This window comes from Notolabrus celidotus, chromosome 22 (genome assembly GCF_009762535.1).
Source record: "Notolabrus celidotus isolate fNotCel1 chromosome 22, fNotCel1.pri, whole genome shotgun sequence".
Taxonomy (NCBI): Eukaryota; Metazoa; Chordata; class Actinopteri; order Labriformes; family Labridae; genus Notolabrus; species Notolabrus celidotus.
In genome coordinates, this window is record NC_048293.1 from 26,518,119 (window position 1) to 26,536,357 (window position 18,239).

General features: G+C 40.7%; 1 protein-coding gene and 1 long non-coding RNA gene across 3 annotated transcripts; one reads left to right on the top strand and one right to left on the bottom strand.

Annotated features, from left to right (window-relative positions):
* Positions 1 to 2,423: 2,423 nt before the first annotated feature.
* Positions 2,424 to 8,731, top strand: LOC117806067. The gene is made up of 3 exons (XR_004629590.1): positions 2,424 to 2,551; positions 4,741 to 4,794; positions 8,346 to 8,731. It is a non-coding gene; the product is annotated as an uncharacterized LOC117806067 (long non-coding RNA).
* si:dkey-33c12.4 (uncharacterized protein LOC560112 homolog) lies at positions 4,820 to 17,461 on the bottom strand. Of its 2 annotated transcripts, none has more exons than XM_034674737.1 (18): positions 17,270 to 17,461; positions 17,011 to 17,063; positions 16,543 to 16,618; positions 14,063 to 14,208; positions 13,786 to 13,869; positions 13,032 to 13,088; positions 12,748 to 12,948; positions 10,076 to 10,282; positions 9,872 to 9,926; positions 9,690 to 9,780; positions 9,456 to 9,597; positions 9,239 to 9,343; positions 8,829 to 8,943; positions 8,549 to 8,735; positions 8,393 to 8,467; positions 7,594 to 7,696; positions 6,241 to 6,305; positions 4,820 to 5,900 (listed from the first exon to the last, which is right to left on the bottom strand). In XM_034674737.1, the coding sequence occupies exons 1-18, from the start codon at positions 17,295 to 17,297 to the stop codon at positions 5,762 to 5,764; spliced, it is 1,929 nt and encodes a 642-aa protein (XP_034530628.1). In that variant the 5' UTR covers positions 17,298 to 17,461; the 3' UTR covers positions 4,820 to 5,761. The 2 variants fall into 2 exon arrangements, with proteins under 2 accessions (XP_034530628.1, XP_034530629.1); XM_034674738.1 differs by having other exon boundaries at positions 4,820 to 5,897; positions 17,270 to 17,456.
* Between the last annotated feature and the right edge of the window lie 778 nt (positions 17,462 to 18,239).

Genomic DNA, 18,239 nt, shown 5'->3' on the forward strand with positions numbered 1-18,239 from the left:
CATTTATGTTTGCTTACACCTACAGGATTTAATTTATCATAATCTGACTTTTTTTCTGCAAATATAAAATAATAATGTGTGTCAATCCACCCAAAAAAATCCTTCTTTTGTCAATCCTTTAATATCTGAGGAGTCTTATTGTGAAAGTCTCGCTCATTTGCAACCACACTGTTAAAAAGAAGTGGACTCAGCTGTATTCTCTCTAACGACCAGCAGGGGGCGAACACTCTGATTGCAAATGAAATCAGATGATTGTCTGCTTCTTTCTTGATTTAAAGCCTCAGTAAACATTCTTCTAATCACTTTATGAATTCAATCAGCAGTTTAAAGTCTTCTTTGATAAATCATGATGTTCATTTTAACAGATAATGAATAAATGATGGATTAATTTAGAGTTAAATCAGCCGTAAAGCAGGGTAAGCTTTGTGACAGTTCACACCACAGCGGACTAAACAAATGTCTTATTTGGTGTTTTGTTGAACTTAAAGATACTCTGAGGAGTCTGTTAATATTTCTTTAGTTGCATTTGTTTGCAGTTTGTTTTATTTAACACTCCAATAATGCTAAAGATACAACTGCATGCATCTTGCATTAGGAGATGACATGACAGTCTTTGAGAAAGTGGCCATGGACATAGAATACATGGAGCAAGACAGTCAGGAAGCATCAATAAGGGAATGTTAAGGAAGACACAAGCAGACACAACATGGTCACTTCTAGTCCCTAAAATCCAAGATGTCTACATGTCACACCTTGTATTGACTGTAACACAATACTTGATGACTCTTTCAGATGTAGATCATCTTGTTTGTCGTAGGAAAGATTTAGGACTGAATTTCCAGCTCAAATCATTCCAGTGCAGAGGAAGCAAAGGTGTGCTCTTAAAGTGAAAACTAGAGCTGCACTGAAACGTCATCTTAGTATCAGTAATATCCAATACTCCTCCTGTTGTCAGACACCTGCCTGCAGGCGGATAACACTCTGTTTACTGTAGCTGATATAAATCTGGGGCCGCCTCAGTTTACTCGACTGTAAGGTTTCTGCTCTGGAAACTAAAAAATGATTCATACTTTAGATTTCTCTTCATTTCTGTGCCTGATTTGTGCATTTAATTTTTTATAACAATTTAACACTATTTATGTTTTTTAAAATGAGGGTTTTTGGGCTGTGAACAAACTAATAAGAGTTTGTGATTATAAAGCAGCTACAGTTGCAAAAATATTTTGTTTGAGTGAAAACAGTTAAATTAAAGGTTGTGTGTTACATTTGATTGGATTTCTGCTACCTCAAAGACACTGTAATGATGCCTGAACAACTTTAAAAGTGTTCACTGATGTTTGTTTTATAAGTTTACCTCTGAGCTTTTATGCCTTCACTGTAAAAGGAAAGTGGATAGAAGAGGAAACTGGGGAGAGAGAGTAGGCTGAGGCTCAGAATTAAACACAAGCCGCTTACTAATGATGTCATGATGGTGATACCTTTGGATCTGAGGCTCATATTATAGATTCATGACAACAGAAATGACAAAAGAAAGAACTTTTCATTTTAAAACATCATGATCAGAACCAGATTGGAGCTAGGAGCTTGATTTCTCCTTTCTTTGAACCTCTTTAGAAACCCTAAAAACATATATTACAAGACTTAAAATTCTTATAAGTCTTGATGAACTGCAGTTTATAACACTTGCGTGTTTGCTCCATATTTTGAGGTTGACACTTACTTCAAGCCAGCTTCACAAAAGACAGAAATGTTGTGTTTAATAACCCAAACTGTAGGACACTGGATGTAAAAATGCTCCAGAGTAGAGCAGCACAAAAAGAGAAGCTCTGTTTGTTGTTTTGCCCTAAATTACACACACAGATATGTTTGAAGTGTCATTCCTTAAAAGAGGACAAACAAACAGCGGCAGCAGCCGTGCTGGGAGGGTTACCAAGTTCAAGCAGAAGCCTGCAAACCGAGCTGCAGAGGAGAATTTATTTTGGCTTCCTGAGAAGCAAATCACGCTGTTGATACACACAGCGTGAGTCAGCTACTCCCTCATGTCACATCAATAGTTTATTTACCAGCCGAGAGAGAAACCACAGAATTAGAATAAAAATTAGATTCCCTGTGCGGTGCGTTCAATTTCTCCGGCTCACAGGAGTCACAGCTTCTGTTGGGGGGGAAGTGAGGGGTTTGTTTTTTGCTGCAAAGCCATATATCAGAGAGCAGAGAGTGGGAGAGCAGCGCGTCACGTCTGCTCATTCATATCTGTGTTTTCTCCTCGTAGTGGGAGGGAGAGACTCTTTTTTAAACGCTGCAGCCTTTTAACTAGTCGCTCTTAATCTTCCAGGTGTTTGCTTTAGTGAAGTCAGGGATCGGCAGGATGTTGTTTTTGCACTTTAACCTCTTATCGTCTTTTATCTGCACTTAAACAGGTTTCTTCCACCTGAGCAGACCACTGAGACCCATTCTACCGGTGCTGCGTTCGAGTTCACGTGGAGTTCATGTTATTAGTATTACAGGCCTTTCATGCTCTCGAATCTCACAGGGATCAAAAGGGCTTTGTGAGGTATGCCACCATCAGCCAATTAATGCCCCCCCGAGTACAGCTGCTCCGTCTGCAAGGTCGACACTAAGAACCTCTCACAGCTAAACACCTTAAAGTCTCTTTTCTCCCACTGCTCCAGCATGTTTTTAAAATCTAATTATTCAGCTCTTTGGAAAGGTTTTGTAACTCACACCTCGAATCGTTGCATAACTCAAGGGGAGTCAGAAAAGTGACCTTGAGTCAGACCTGCTGGGTTTACAACGAGGAGGGATCTGCACAAATCCAACCCACATTAGCAGCAAGGAGACAGTCGGGGGAGATTTGAAGAGAGGTATTTTAGGCTTAGACAAACCTCACTCTCTGGATACAATCTCAGGGACAATAGTTACTTTTCAGGCGTTTACCTGAAGTCCAAACCTGGCTGGTTTTCACTCAAGGACACACACAGAGCGGCTGGGATTAATCTCATGGTGGGACAGAAAATGACGGGGCCTCTTCATCTTGAGTCACAGCTTCCTCTGACCTTCTGATCCCTCCCAAATTACACAAAATTGAATCCCTGAATAATCCTGCTCACATATTCATGAAACAGACTCCATGATTAAATGTTAGGTGAGAGATCTCTGGCTTTATTACACAGCTGTGTCGAGCAGCTACTCTCTTCTGAATGGTCCTTACACAGCAACAGTTGAATCACATCTTGATTGCTGACATTGCTAACTGTAAATAGTGAATGTTATAGTGCAGCAGTACCAAACAGCACCACAGGGAGGCTCTCCTTGTTGCTGTGGTGTGAAAAAGATGAGTTGTAAGATTTGAGGTTGTCTGCTCTCACAAAAGACACCTCTTATCAGTGGTGAGTTGGTGCAGGGGTGTAGATTAGTGAATTAAGCACCACAGAGACCTGGCATTATATGGCTTCAATAAAAGTAAAGATAAACAACAGGAGGCACAAGACTTGATCGGATGCAGCGCTCATTTATGCTGACTTTTTATCTTGTTTCACTTCCCCATCATGGGAAATGTTTAGTTTAATATTTGCAGTAACAGCTTAGTTAGCTACTTCTAATGAATGGTCGGTTTAATTGCCTCAGACATCACAAGATGGATGTCCTATAACTTTCTGAAGCTCAACCCTGACAAATCAGAAATCATAATTATTTGTCATTCTCACTCCCGCCACCTTTCTCCATAACAAACTTGGTCCTCTCCACAATAACATCACGATGAAAGTCAAACATTCAGGACTGACATTTGACTCTGATCTCTGCTTTCACAGTCGTGTGAAAATTAAAGTTAAATCATGCTTTTTCCACCTCAAACAAATCTCCAAAATAAGATCATTCCTTTCCCCCTCTGATCTGTCAAAAGTCATCCATGCTTTTATTTTTTTTATTGTCTAGATTATTGTAATGCACCTTTAACAGGTACCAGTCAGAGCTCCCTCCACAGACTCCAACTAGTTCAAAATGCACTACCAAATATCAACACATCACTCCTGTCCTCGCCAGCTTACATTGGCTGCCAGTTTGTGTCCATTTAAAGATTTTATTGATTACTTTTAAAGTTTTAAATGGACAGGCCCCAAACTATTTAAGAGACCTTTTAACCCCCAATGTGCCTGGGCGGCCCCTCAGATCTGTGGATGGAGCTCTGCTGGTTGTGCCAAGATCCTGCATTAGAAGAAAAGGTGACCGGCTTCAAGACCGTGGATCTCGATTAGACAGTCCACAACCTTAACTGCTTTTAAATCCTCACTAAAAACCTTTCTATATAAGAAGGCATTTCTCCACCCCTAAACCGTGAATATTGCTCTGCATTCAACTTTTTAACTTTCTGCATTTTTTGTTGTGAAGCACTTTGTCACTTTCAGAAAAGTGCTTCATAAATAGAGTTTATTATTATTATTTAATCTGAGTTATGACCGCTAAGTTAGCTCACTTCAAGGAGGCTACAGAGCTAACCGTTACCTTAGACACAGCGTACAAGTGATCCCAAACACACTACTCATAATCATTAACTGCACAGTGCACAGGGGGCTGAATGGTCGTTTCAAAAACCTTGTTGTAAATCCTCAAATTAAATGATGATATGCTCCTAAAAACTCTTAAATTCAAGTTCTGTAAGCAATTTTAATGATTCATATTCCTGTCTTAATGCAAAGGTTAACTGCCGTCGAATAATTCTTTCTTTTCAATATTGACTTTCAGACAAGACCGGAGAGAGACTGGATTTAAAGCTGCAGAGAAAAGAATGAAAACCAGGTAAAAACAGAGTCTTGAGAACGTCTTCAGTATCAGGAGGAGTTTTATTTCTTTTATTGCTCTTGTCAGGGTGAGAAGTATGCAGTTGAATGACTGCACCTCATCAGGTGTTTTACACTCACAGGTTCTTGTTTGGTGATTCAGAGGCTGTTAACACACCAGGATACTTTATTTAGAACATCTTTTGCATCGATCAGGAGGTTCTTAACAGAGAAAATATTGCAAAGAGAGGATATTAATGAAAAACTGTCACAGCCGGGTGTCTCAGCTGTTTAATGTCTTTGGTTCTTTATGTATTCATGTTTATGGCACGACATTGACTCAAATGATTAAGGCTTTAAATTCCCTCCGAACATACCTGCAGCAAACTGAAGCCACAGAGCAACAACAGGACGCTTCTTTAAGGACAATGTGTCACAACAACTCTGAGAGAAGCCTCGACGAGACGCTCACAGCCACTGAATCTATCTAACTCCCCAGCAGGCCACACAGAACAGGTTCCAAATGAAACATAGCACATTAAAAGCATCGCTCACACAACTACTCATTAATTAAAGCCTTTAAAAATTAAAGGAGAACAGATTGGAGCCCCAAAGATGAGGGATAAAAGGCAACACTGCCACCTAGTGGCGGCTAAAAACACAGGAACATTAAGTGTTTAACACAATCTTTGAACAGATCAGAGATAGTCAGATTATAAGGAATGCCAAAACGTGATGCTTAGTCATTATAACTGTAATACAGCACTTTGATATAGTTTGATATGTCCACCTGAGTGCAAATACTAAAACCAAACATGCAGCTGCATCAGATAAATCCAAACATGAAGGTTCTGTCTCTTTTTTTTTTCCTGCAGACAAACTTTAAAAGCTCCAATAAGACTGAGACGTTAAAGCAGCGTAGTTCAGCTCGTACACAGCGGCAACGTTAGGAGGAAAAGTCTACATGCTCATTTTTTTAAGGGGTCTTAGATTTGAAAATTTCCCAGCCTGCTGGTGAATCTCTCTTTGTCGATGCCCCTGCTTTCCGGGACGTGTCTGAAGGTGCAGTCCTGCCTCGTGCAGCCGGAAGTCCTCCAGAAGAAGCACTCCTTCTTGTATGAGCTGCTGCAACAACAACAACAACAACAACATCAACATCATGTTCTCACTTTACAATTCAGCAGATTTAAAGCAAAGTTAACACCAGAGTGTTCCTTTACAGCTCAATAACAGTCAGTTAGCTAAACGAAGATATGAAGAGAGAGAATGTATCACTTTGAATTCATACTTTAAATCTGTTAAGATGGGAAGCCATTTTTTTTATTCTCATGCATGGAGTTAAACTAAAATCTGCTTGCATTGAATTTCTTTTGAGCATTAAAAACACAACAGATGAGAAAAGACACAGAAAAGAGGAAAACACATTAAAAATTATCAAATCAAAGTATAAAAAGTTGATTTTTACCCGAGCCCGTTGTTGAATTTACCAGGATGTCGCACCGACAGCGGAGCTCCCTCTACGACCATACCCTGCAGACAAAACAAGATCTTTAACATCTCACAAACACATTTAGTCCCCTCATGAGGGGTCAATCTTTATGTAAAGTAAACTCAAGTTCCTCCTTCAAACTGACTGATCTGCTTCATTATTTAGCAGTGAAGGATTTAGTGGAGTGTTAGTGTTTAAAGCCAGGAATGCTCAAGCAAGGAAGCTCAAAGCTCCTCCTTTTCCCCCCCATTCTTTTACAGTCATGTAGGTTTTTATTATCTCTACAGTTTATCTAAAACTGTGACTAACAATTCATTTAATTTATCAATACATCTTACACTTATTTTATTAAGCAACCAATGAATCATTTTGTGTATAAAATGTAAAAAAAACTCTGAAAATTATTCAACAGTGTCACAGAATCCAAGTGTTTTTTAAAACCTCCAAATTCACAGGAGTAACAAAATTGCAAATTATAGCGCCAATTTAATTATACTCTAAAAAAGGTAGCATTAAAATGTCAGTGTATATTTTAAAATTCAACACAGGTATGACCATAGATAAAGCTCATTTATGTTTACATAAAAACATATTAAACATATATATATATTTTTTTTAAGTTATATTTTTTGGGCTGTTAAACCTTTATTATAGAGGAGAGGACAGTGGATAATGCAGGAAACAGGGAGACAGTGGGGGGACTGACATGTGGGAAAGATGCCCCAGGTTGGATTCGAATCTGGGGCAACCGCTACATGAGCGCGCAACTTAACCATTAGGCCAAGTCCGCACCCTTTAACATATTTTAAGGAGTCAAATTCAAGCACTTCCAAGTAATTTCAAGGAAAATTAAACAAAAGTTTCCACACTTTCAAAGCCTCTATCATCACATCTGAACTGACGGATCAGATCTATGTCAGATGGGAAATAAATAATCTTCAGTTTTTCAGAAGCAGACTAAATCATGAAAGAGCGTCTCTATAAACACGATTCCAAAATAAAATGAATCCCCAAATCTCAGACTTTGACAGTTTCAGAAATGTGCCGAGTCATGCAAACAACCAAAGATATTTTTAAGATCTAAACTTTTCACCTCCAGATGATTCGACAGTTTCCTGAGAATTCAATCCCTGCTTTTGTTTTTGCAACATCTGGGACATGCACACATTTTTTAAGTTCATTACGAGGTCGGACTCATTCAGGGAATTAATTTGGGGCTGCAGCTAAACTGACGTCTATTTTCAGCAAAGTGTTACATAACAGGACATGAATTCTACTGATTCAACACAAATCACCTCCAAATATCTGCTGTTATATAAACATACGTACGTTGATGCACTGCACTGCTCTGTCACAGTCCTCCTTTTTGGTGTAGTTGATGAAGGCACACTGTTGCTCCAGCAGCATCTTGATGCTGTACACCGTCCCCGCTCTGACACACAGACAGGAAGTAAGAGTGTGAAGAAAGAAGTGCATGAGACACATGATCAATCTGACATGATGCAAGTTTGTATGTGCTGCTGCAGTACAAATCAGAAACAGCTTTACTGCTGTTAGTCAGAGTGGACTTGAGCCCTCTGGTGGTCACAATATAAGAGCACAGGATGGACATGTCGGTGCATGGATGATGGGATTTATCCAGGAACTCTAAAAACTGCTCTTACTTCCACTGTACCTTTGTTTTAGCTTTTTCTGCCTTCATATTATTCTACTTATATCCTCAAAAACTTTCTATTCTGACAAACTTCTGAATGAGATCTTAAAACAAACAAAAAGTTGAGCTCTGAGTCACAATTTGATTCTGTAAAAATCAACATCTTGCACAGAAAACTATATTTACCTTCTCTTTGAAGCGACAGGAAAACAAATTTGAGGAATTCAAGGAGATGTTAAAATCATACATTCCTCCTTGGCTCCTTTTATATGTTAATGTGAGTTATAAACACCTGTGCACATCATGTTCTGTTGGTTTGTCTCTGTATTTGTTGTTCTACTTTATAATGATGCTGTAAAGCTGAACAGAGGGATCCTGCTTGAAGTGATCAAACCACAGATGAAAGTCTAATCATCTTTGATTCTAGGAGATTTGAAAGAGAGAGGCTCAAAGGATGATTTTGCAGTGCCTCACCTGCTGAAGACCTCATGGAGGGTCGCGTAGGTGACAGCAGGAGCCATGGATCCAACCCAGACGGAGTACAGAGCCCTGAGGACGCAGCAGAAGATGATTCAAAGCCATGCTGACGTTCAAGCAAAACTCCACCAAAGTGATCTGAACTCTACTCACGGTTTCACAGGACTCCTCGATTTAGGTGTTGGTGATTGAGAGTTTGATCTAGCTTGATCCAAAGCCTCGAACTCTTTGAACTGCGGCATTCTGGGACGGCTTGTTTGTTGGACAATCCACTCGCCCTCCTCTTCTTCTTCCTCCTGCAGCAACGGTTGTTTTGGAATTTCCCTGTGAGCAGTAGCGTCTATGAAGAGAGAGAGACTATGCTTAACAACCAGAGCGTGAATGAAGTGACTCGTCATCTTTAGAGTTTGGTAAATAAACTCCTCATATTCACCTCCTCCAGCAGCACTCGGGTTACTGTTTCCACCGAACAGAGCTTCAACAGCTTCCTCTAAGGTGGCGTGTGCTTTCAGGGCCTCGGAGCTCTGCGCCCAAGTGAATCCCATTTCCTGGAAGAAAAGAAACTCTCCTTTAAGATGACGTTACAGCAGGATGAAAAAGCTTCTACTGCCTTCAGACTGAGACCCTTTGGAAGTACTTTGATTCAGGCTTGTACCACAGTAATGTGCAGGTTTTGTAATGCAGTAAGAAAAAGAAGCAGGGTCCTCTGTCCTCCAACTACTGATGTTTACTTGTTATTTTCAAGTGCCAACAATTTGCAGTACCAGAGGAAACTTCCCTCTAAGTTCAACACATTCTCACATCTTAACATCTTCTCTCAGCCACTGTGAAAGCTTCTCTTACCATAAGGTGCAATGTCTGTGCTCGTTTCAGCTCCTGCATGGCTTCAAGGCTCGACCGTTCCAGCATCAGGACTTTTTTATAGATCAGCGAGGCCTCGTAGTATCTCTGGAGAAGGAGGAGGAGAAGGAGGAGGAGGAATCACAGGTGATCGTGAGGTCAGTGTGCTTTACTACTAAAAGTGAAAATGTGGGAATGAGATGAAGGAGGTTTGATTTACCTTGAGTCCACAGAGAGCTTTCCCTTTTCTAAATAAACCTTTAATCCAGTTTGGCTCCATGCAGAGCGCTATGTCAGCGTCCATGAGAGCGTTTTCATACTGCTGCAATCTCTCGTAACAGAGCGACCGATTTCCAAATAATCTGAAACACACAGAGAGCGAACGTTCAGGAAGTGGAGAACACTGTAACGCTCACTGCTTCTGAGGACTCAAATGAAGCTTCAGTGCTCTTACTTAAATTCCTTTGGGTTGTATTTAATGGCGTCAGTGAAGTATTTCACCGCCATGTCGTACTGTCCGGCGGCAGCAAAGCGATTCCCGTTACCTGGATGGGAGAGCAGGAACAGTCAGTCAGTTTGTACCTCAGTGCATCATCATGTGTGGTCTGTAAAGGTTTTAATGGAGGTGTAACTCACCGGCATACTCTCTGCTTATTCTTGCAAACTCTTCAGCAGCAGGATCAATTGTTTGCTGTGGAAGTGAAGTCGGTACGTTAGTCTTTGATGCATGAAGAATTTTTTTGCTGTCGATCAAGCAAGCACATCTAAAACCTTTAAAAAGTCAAGACTTCTTGTTTTATTTAAGTTTGAGAAGCTGAAATAAATTCAAAGTAAGTTTACTTGGTTTTCTTTGACGGGCTCGAGTTTCTCCTCAATTTTCTTCTGAACCTCAGGTTTCTCCACAACGTTCGGTGTCTCTTCTTTGGATTCCTGAACTTCTGGCAATTTATCCTTTTCTTTCTTTTGTTCTTTTGCAGGCTTCTGTTTAGATTTCTCAACGGGCGCTGGTTTGTCCGTACGAGCTTCTGAATTGTTTAAATCCAAATCCTGCAAAGAACGATGAAACACAAGGAGAGGTTATTAGGAAACTGTCCACAGATGACTTGTCTCCTCCATAGGCATCACTGACACCCCCCTGCACTGGTTTCACCCCTACCTCACAGGCCGCACTCAGTTCATCCAACTCAAATCCTTCACTTCTCAACCCTCCCCCGTCACTTCAGGTGTGCCCCAGGGCTCTTTCCTGGGGCCCCTCCTCTTCATCACCTACCTTCTCCCACTTGGCAATATCTTCCGCAAATTCGGCATCCACTTCCACTGCTTCGCGGATTTCACCCAGCTCTACCTTTCAAGTAAGCCCGACTCCACTCTCCCACCCTCCTCCCTCACCCTCTGCCTCTCTGAGATGAAGTCCTGGTTCACCTCCAACTTCCTTCAACTCAACAGCAATAAAACAGAACTCCTTATAGGCACCAAATCCACCTTATCCAAAGCCTACAGTTTCTCCCTCTCCATCGACAGTTCAACAGTGTCCCCCTCCCCCCAGGTAAAGAGTCTGGGTGTCATCCTCAACAGCTCACTTTCTTTCAACTCTCACATCAATAACATAACCCGGTCTGCATACTTCCATCTCTGCAACATCAACCGTCTCCGCCCCTCTCTCACCCCTCACACCACTGCTATCCTGGTCCACAGTCTCGTCACTTCCCGTATCGATTATTGTGATTCACTCCTCTTCAGTGTCCCTCACAAATCCCTCCATAAACTTCAACTGGTCCAGAACTCTTCAGCCCGCATCATCACCAGAACCCCCTCCTTTCACCACATCACCCCCGTCCTCCAGCAGCTCCACTGGCTCCTGTTCAAACTCAGAATCAACTTCAAAATCCTCCTTTACACATTCAAGGCCATCCACAACCTCTCCCCTCCGTACCTGTCTGATCTCCTTCACATCGTCACCCCCTCTCGCTCCCTCAGGTCCTCCTCCTCCCTCCACCTCTCTGTGCCCCCTCAGTTTCTCCCTCTCCATCGACAGTTCAACAGTGTCCCCCTCCCCTCAGGTAAAGAGTCTGGGTGTCATCCTCGACAGCTCACATTCTTTCAACTCTCACATCAATAACATAACCCGGTCTGCATACTTCCATCTCCGCAACATCAACCGTCTCCGCCCCTCTCTCACCCCTCACACCACTGCTATCCTGGTCCACAGTCTTGTCACCTCCCGTATCGATTATTGTGATTCCCTCCTCTTCGGTGTCCCTCACAAATCCCTCCATAAACTTCAACTGGTCCAGAACTCTGCAGCCCGCATCATCACCAGAACCCCCACCTTTCACCACATCACCCCGTTCTCCAGCAGCTTCACTGGCTCCCGGTCAAACTCCGAATCAACTTCAAAATCCTCCTTTACACATTCAAGGCCGTCCATAACCTCTCCCCCCATACCTGTCTGATCTCCTCCACATCGTCACCCCCTCTCGCTCCCTCAGGTCCTCCTCCTCCCTCCACCTCTCTGTGCCCCCCTGCCCGTCTCAGCACCATGGGGAGCAGAGCTTTCAGTCGCTCTGCTCCCCAACTCTGGAACTCACTCCCACCAGACATCCGAAACTCTGACTCACTACCCCTCTTCAAATCAAAACTCAAAACCCATCTCTTTCAAACTGCATTCCCTGCTTCATTTCCACTGCTTCATTTTTAACTTGGTGTTACTTTGCTTGTTGTTTTTATTTATTTTATCGTGTTGTTTTATTTATTGTGTTTTAATCTGTCTGTAAAGCGACCGTGAGTGTTTTGAAAGGCGCTTCTAAATAAAATGTATTATTATTATTATTGTTGGTACTTCTTTAAGGTACTTTAACCGAACACAGCAAACCTAAGAGTCAAAATAAAAGCTGACACAAGAGGATGATAAAATATTAAAAGGGGCAGTTTCAGAGAAACCTTGAAGAAGGCTTTGGATTCGTCTGAACGCCCTAGATTTGAAGCTGCCAAGTTTTTCATACTCCTGCACAAAGCTGATATCACTTCTGGGTAACTCATGAGCATTCACTTATCAAAGTATCTCTTTAACGGTTAACCAGTAAAAGCTATCTCAGCTTACAAATACAAGTCAGCTTCAAGGAGAGTATTTTTGTGTATTATGTACTCCAGTTTTAGAAACTCATTCCCTTTTTTAGTTTCTTGCTTAAAGTCATTTCTAAAGCAGATATTTTACTCTGAGGTTTGCTGTTTTTGTTGAGTTGCACTCATACACAGGCTTCTTGGCTGAAAACATCCTGAGTAAAACTATGTCACTTGTATTGGACACTCAAAACCTGCAAACAAATGATCAAATTGTTAATTTATTAACACTTAAAAAGGATTTTCAAAATCTCCTAAAACTTTCACAGAGAGGCAAAGTTTGTTCTTCCTGAGGTAAGGAAGCACCTACAATCTGCACAACGTTCATTATGTCCACAGCAGCCTTTAAATGAGTCCACACAGTTTCTGACATCATTTAAAACTTTACCAACCTTTTGTCTCACTTCCTCTTTCTCATCAATTTTCAAAAGACTTTCTTCTTTATTATCCGCCGCGCTCTCCTCACATCTCGCTGCCTCCGGTTCATCTTGAGTTCGGACGGGTTCAGGAGAATCATTGTTTACTTCTTTATTTTTTATTGGAGGGTCTTCTTCCGGATTTTCTGAGGAGTCTGATTTGTTTTGCTCTTCCTCCTGAAACGACAGAGAAAAACATCAGAGACTGTATCTCCATGAGTTTAAAAATATATCCCAAAACTAAAGGAAGTGAGACTCACAGGTATAACGCTTTTAGCTGCATTCTCCTTCTCCAGTCGCTTCTTTTTTTTCTTCCGCTGCAACAAAAAACAAACAGAAGATGTTTCACAAACAAGAAAGCAACCTTTAAATTTAAAGAGGAAACGTGTCAGTTTGATCTCATCTTGTTGAGTGTTTAACAATAAGCTCACATGTCCAGCTTAGACAAACATCTCTCCCTCTGTGAGCCCATCCCTTCAGTGAATCACACCTGGACTCGCGCATGCTTCTGTGTCTCTTTTGTCATTACAAAAGCAGACGACCAAACACTGACGTGTGAACTGTTTCATGCAGGAACTCCATTCCTAAATCAATCTGCTCTCCGCCCCGTGAAAAGGCGAGTATTGTTTCGTTGAACGACCTTTAACTTCAGAGACGTTCACGCCTCACGTCTGTGCTGATAACGGCGCTGAAGCAGAGACCGTTGATCCGTGTTTCCGTGTGTACAGGAGGCTTTAGAGGCCACAATCATCCGCCCTGCTTTGCTTTATTGGACTTTGTCATGACATGTCCTTCCGTGTTTTGACACACCCCTCTCATTTGACCGTTTTCAGGAGCGCAGGTAATATGACTTAATCACTAATGGCAGCCTTTGCTTCACTTGTTGGACGTTTTAGCTGCTATTGAAGTGTCAAATTCTTCTCCTCCTGTGGTTCAATAGAGAATCAGAGCCTGCTGTGTGTTTGCCCGGACAGAGAATTGTTCTAAAACATCAAAAATGACACCAACACTTACCAATTTCTTCCGCTTGTTTCTCTCCGTCCTATCCTTACGCCGCTCCTCCTCTGCTATCAATTCTTTTCCATGTTTATCAGCCTCCTGTTAAACAAAGCACAACCTCTGAACTCAGGACTCTTTCATTAAAACTGTTAAACAAACCTGAAATCATTAAATGCATTCTAAGTACATGAGTCACTCAGGCTTTCATATCCCATTATAAACCACTCATGTAGTAATGAAAGGTTTCTGCTCCGGGTTTCCCCTCCACATAAGGGAAACTGCGGTGACGTACCTCCTCAGTGAGTTGTCTTATTCTGGGATGTGGCTCTAAAGGTCTATGGGGAGCGAACTCATTGTTGAAACTGTCGTCATCGTCTTCATCTGAATATACGAAGTCGTCTTCGAGGTCTCCGTCAAAGTTCCTTAAAAAGTCTAAACCTGAGAGATGAAGAGAAGCAGAGGAAGAGGGTGATTATAAACTGCTGCAGTTTGTCTAGTGACCAGCAGGGGGCGACTTCATTGTTTACAAAAATAAGAGATTATTTGCAGCTCTGCCAAAACGAGTACAAAACTGTGACTCACACCAAATACCTGCTGTCAACACAAACTCCTCTCCAGCTTTATCACTCCCTTTTCTATTCTCGTTCAACAATTTCCCTTCCTATCCCTTTAAGAGCCGCTGTTTAGACATGAATGCTGTCATATCTGTATTTAAGCAAGGTTACATCACCTCAGATATGATTTCACTGACATCTTATTGAACACACAGATAGCAAACATGCAGGCGACACAATTCACCTACACTTCTGAGTCTAATTCTATCTCCTTAAAACTATATTTCCATAAAATGAACTGAGGAAGAATGTCCTTCTGAGGCTGTAATTCTCTCCTTAGTGAGGACACTTTCTCACCCTGCCTCTCCTTTCTATCACACTAAGACGATGTGGCTTTGGTCAGGATGTTTGCATATTACAAGCAGCATATTTAACGGGGGAAATCAAATTTCACTACCCCTTCAGTTTGGTTTAAGACTGATGATTTAAAAATTACAAAACCAGACGCTTCTGCTTTCCCCTTTCCTGTATTAAACACATCCCTTTCTCTAAAGTTCTCTAAAAATAACAGGTTAGTTCACCTCCTCTCCCTCTTATCTCAGAGTGTTTTGCATTCGCCGTCAAAGTCTACCTTTTGAGAGCTCAAGAAAAACAATAAACATGAGCTCAGCGCCGCATTAAATCGGATGCAATCTGCAGTTTACAGCAAGAAGAAGCTGACTGCATTACAGGCGTTTATAACCGGTCTGTAAACATCTCATTTCCTGATGTTAACCTCTGACAATATCATAAAATGAAAGGAGATAATCATGGACTAACTGTAAACCCAGAGGAATGAATTATAAGTACAATGTGTTCTTTTAGAGAACAAAAACTCTGGGCTGGTGCATCCTGAACTCTTTGTAGAACAAGATAATCCAGAAGATCTGTCAACTTTCTCAGGCGCAAAGCTTCTTTGGAAGAAGGCATGAGACATCTGTGCCAAAATGAAAACAAACAAGCAACGTCTGTACTCACAAATACGGTATGTGAGAGACCAACACAGTACCCCGCAGGCCGTTCAGGGTCATTTAATTAAGCTAAGACCCAGAAGTGTTATGTATAGAGCCATCACAATGTGGAATAATTGACCAGTTACTATAATTGAAGCACGCAGTAAAGCCAGTTTTAAAAGACTCTTACAGGAACACCTTAATAATAACCCTAATCTTAATTTGATGTGATGTTATGTTGGTAGCTTTTCCTGTTTTTCTATTTTATGTCTGTGCAGTAATCCCAGTTTTTCTTTGTTATGTTTGTAGCATTTTCAGTTGTTGTATTTCATGTATATTCTGTATGTTATGTTTGTTTTGTTTGGACCCCAGGAGGAGTAGCTGCTGCGTTAGTGGCAGCTAATGGGGATCTGAGTAAAAGGAAGAAATGTACTGTTATGGCTCCATGCTTTAAAATCCAATCACTCTGATAACTTGTACCTTCAAGATCAACTCTACGAATAAATGCTGGAGGAACTGTGATATGGTGGGTGACCATACCAACATATTTTGGGATTGCCCGGAAATAAAGACTTTCTAGAGAACGGTTAAAGAGGAGATGGAGAAAATCTTAGAACTAGACATCCCCTTGGACCCTTTATTGTTTCTGTTGGAAATATGGCCTGGACACTTGTTTACCTTGGATCAGTGTTTTATTCTTCACATTCTGTTGATGACTGCTAAAAAGACAATCACTATAAACTGGATGAAGCCTAATCCCCCCTCAGTTGACCAATGGTTACAAAAAGTCAAACATGTAACACAATGGAACATATGACTGCCCAGCTACAGCTGACACTGTCTGTGTGTCAAAGAAGATGGAGAACAGTTATTGATTACTTTAATTAGGACTTTTATGCTTTATTATTTGGATGTTCATCTCTATAGATCTTAGGAATATGTATGTCTAAATGTAGGCATGTATTGTTATGTGTCATGTGAATGGTAGGTCCACCTGTGCGTACCTGTGAGGATGATTGTGAGTGGCAATGTATGGCTGATGTGTGCATGATCCACCCCGTGTGGGACTGCTCAGCTACTTTCTTTCTGTGAGTCAGAAGGGGCCCAATCTCAAGGTGTAACTGTTTTTGTGTAAATTTATATATATTGCCTGTTATTTTGAGACTGTGGCAATAAAGTTCAAAACATAAATAAATCCAAATCCCTCTGGGTGTTTTGTTACTTACCGAAAAAGCCTTGAGAAAAGACATCTAGGATGGGGTTTCGAGCATGACGTCCATTTATGAAATCTACCATAGTTTCCTGGAGAGAAGAAGAAAATAAGTGCATCAATCTCACTGTAAGAGAATGCAAAAGTGTTGTTTACACTTGTTCAACACTGTTTTTGTTTAATTTGACCTGTGTGATATTATTTTACTCCAATGGCTGTACTATAGATGTTAATGTTATTGTTTGGGAGCTCTAATGATACAGTTTAATCCCTGTAATTATTCTTTTGTCCACATTTCAACAACAACAACAACAACAACAACAACAACAACAACAGCAGCTCATATCAAACTACATGTATCATTAGTAGAGATGGAATAGGTGACACGTTTCCATCAGCTCATGTAACACCAGACAGACCTGTTAAACTACATGCACAATGACACATGATCAGTTCTCAGGTACTTGATTCCATCATAACTCACGTGTGTGCGCATAAGTCTGGAGCTGTCTCTGATCCTTGGCATGGGATCCACACCTGTGAGGTAGACACACGTAGAAGTTCAGAGTTCTTTATATAACACACACATGTTAATTAAAGGAGGTTAATTCATGCTCACTGAAACACACAGTCCCAGCTCACTCACTAGCTTGAATGCTACCTAGCAAAACAGATGAAGTTCTGACTAAATGAAACTTATCTTCGCTGTCATGGATCCAGACTCACTAACGGGTGATTCTTACCGTGTACAGCGACTCTTCGTCGGGACATGCTGTCGGTTTAACTCTCTCCTTCTTTTCCCTTCTTTATTCCACCGTTGACCGTCTCTGTCTCGGTGTTTAGGGCTGATTTTACAGCATTAAAACTCCCACGTTCCTCTTTCCGTGTTTGGACTAAATACGTAGTGTGTCTTTTGCCCTGGTTTTAACGTTTCAGGCTTCCTCCCGCCCCCCCCAAACGCTCCACCAATCAGATGCGAGCGTTGGTTTATTTTGTTGTGGTGTTGCTCTGTGATTGGACGACGCGCCTGTCAATCATCAGAAGTAGGCGGGAACAGAAGGCAGTGTTTTTAATGTGAGTGAAGAGATTTGCAGTATCATGCTAATGCGACACTAAATATGTAATACATAAGATTTTTTAATTAGAAAAAATATATTTTATTCACTTTAAAACTGTTTTATAGAAGGATAAATATTTTAGAACTATTAAACTGAAAAAAATAAAGTTAAATAAAGGCTTTTTTCAAATATTGGGATATGTATTATTAGTTAAATCATAATGGTTATAGTTATATGTTATTTTATTCCATCTTTCTATTAATATTTTGACTTTCTTACACACTGTGTATCAGAGCATACTGTAATAACACTGTATTCCATGAAGTAAGATAAGATAAGATATTACTTTATTGATCCCCCGGGGGGAATTCAGTTGTTACAGCAACCCAGACATAAGTGCAATCAAGAAGAAGTTTCAATAAGTAAAATAAAATAAAATAAAATAGATAAGTAAAAATAAAATAGATAAATAAAGCTGGAATACAATTTAGACATATACAATGTTGCAATGGAATTTAGATTAAATAGCAGTATAATTTGGTTAATTATTTAGTAAAAAGCACCAATAAAGCGCATAATCACTTTATTTTGAGTATCTCTACTTTATGTAAGCATTGATTTTGGGGAAACTTACAACTTTTACTTCACTACAGTA

Coding starts and splice junctions, on each gene's coding strand:
- si:dkey-33c12.4 (XM_034674737.1), bottom strand. CDS start 17,297: ATGTCCCGACGAAGAGTCGCTGTACACG. Junction 14,209..16,542: donor CTTTTCTCAAGGCTTTTTCG/GTAAGTAACAAA, acceptor TTCATCTCTCAG/GTTTAGACTTTTTAAGGAAC. Junction 9,598..9,689: donor TACAACCCAAAGGAATTTAA/GTAAGAGCACTG, acceptor TGTGTGTTTCAG/ATTATTTGGAAATCGGTCGC.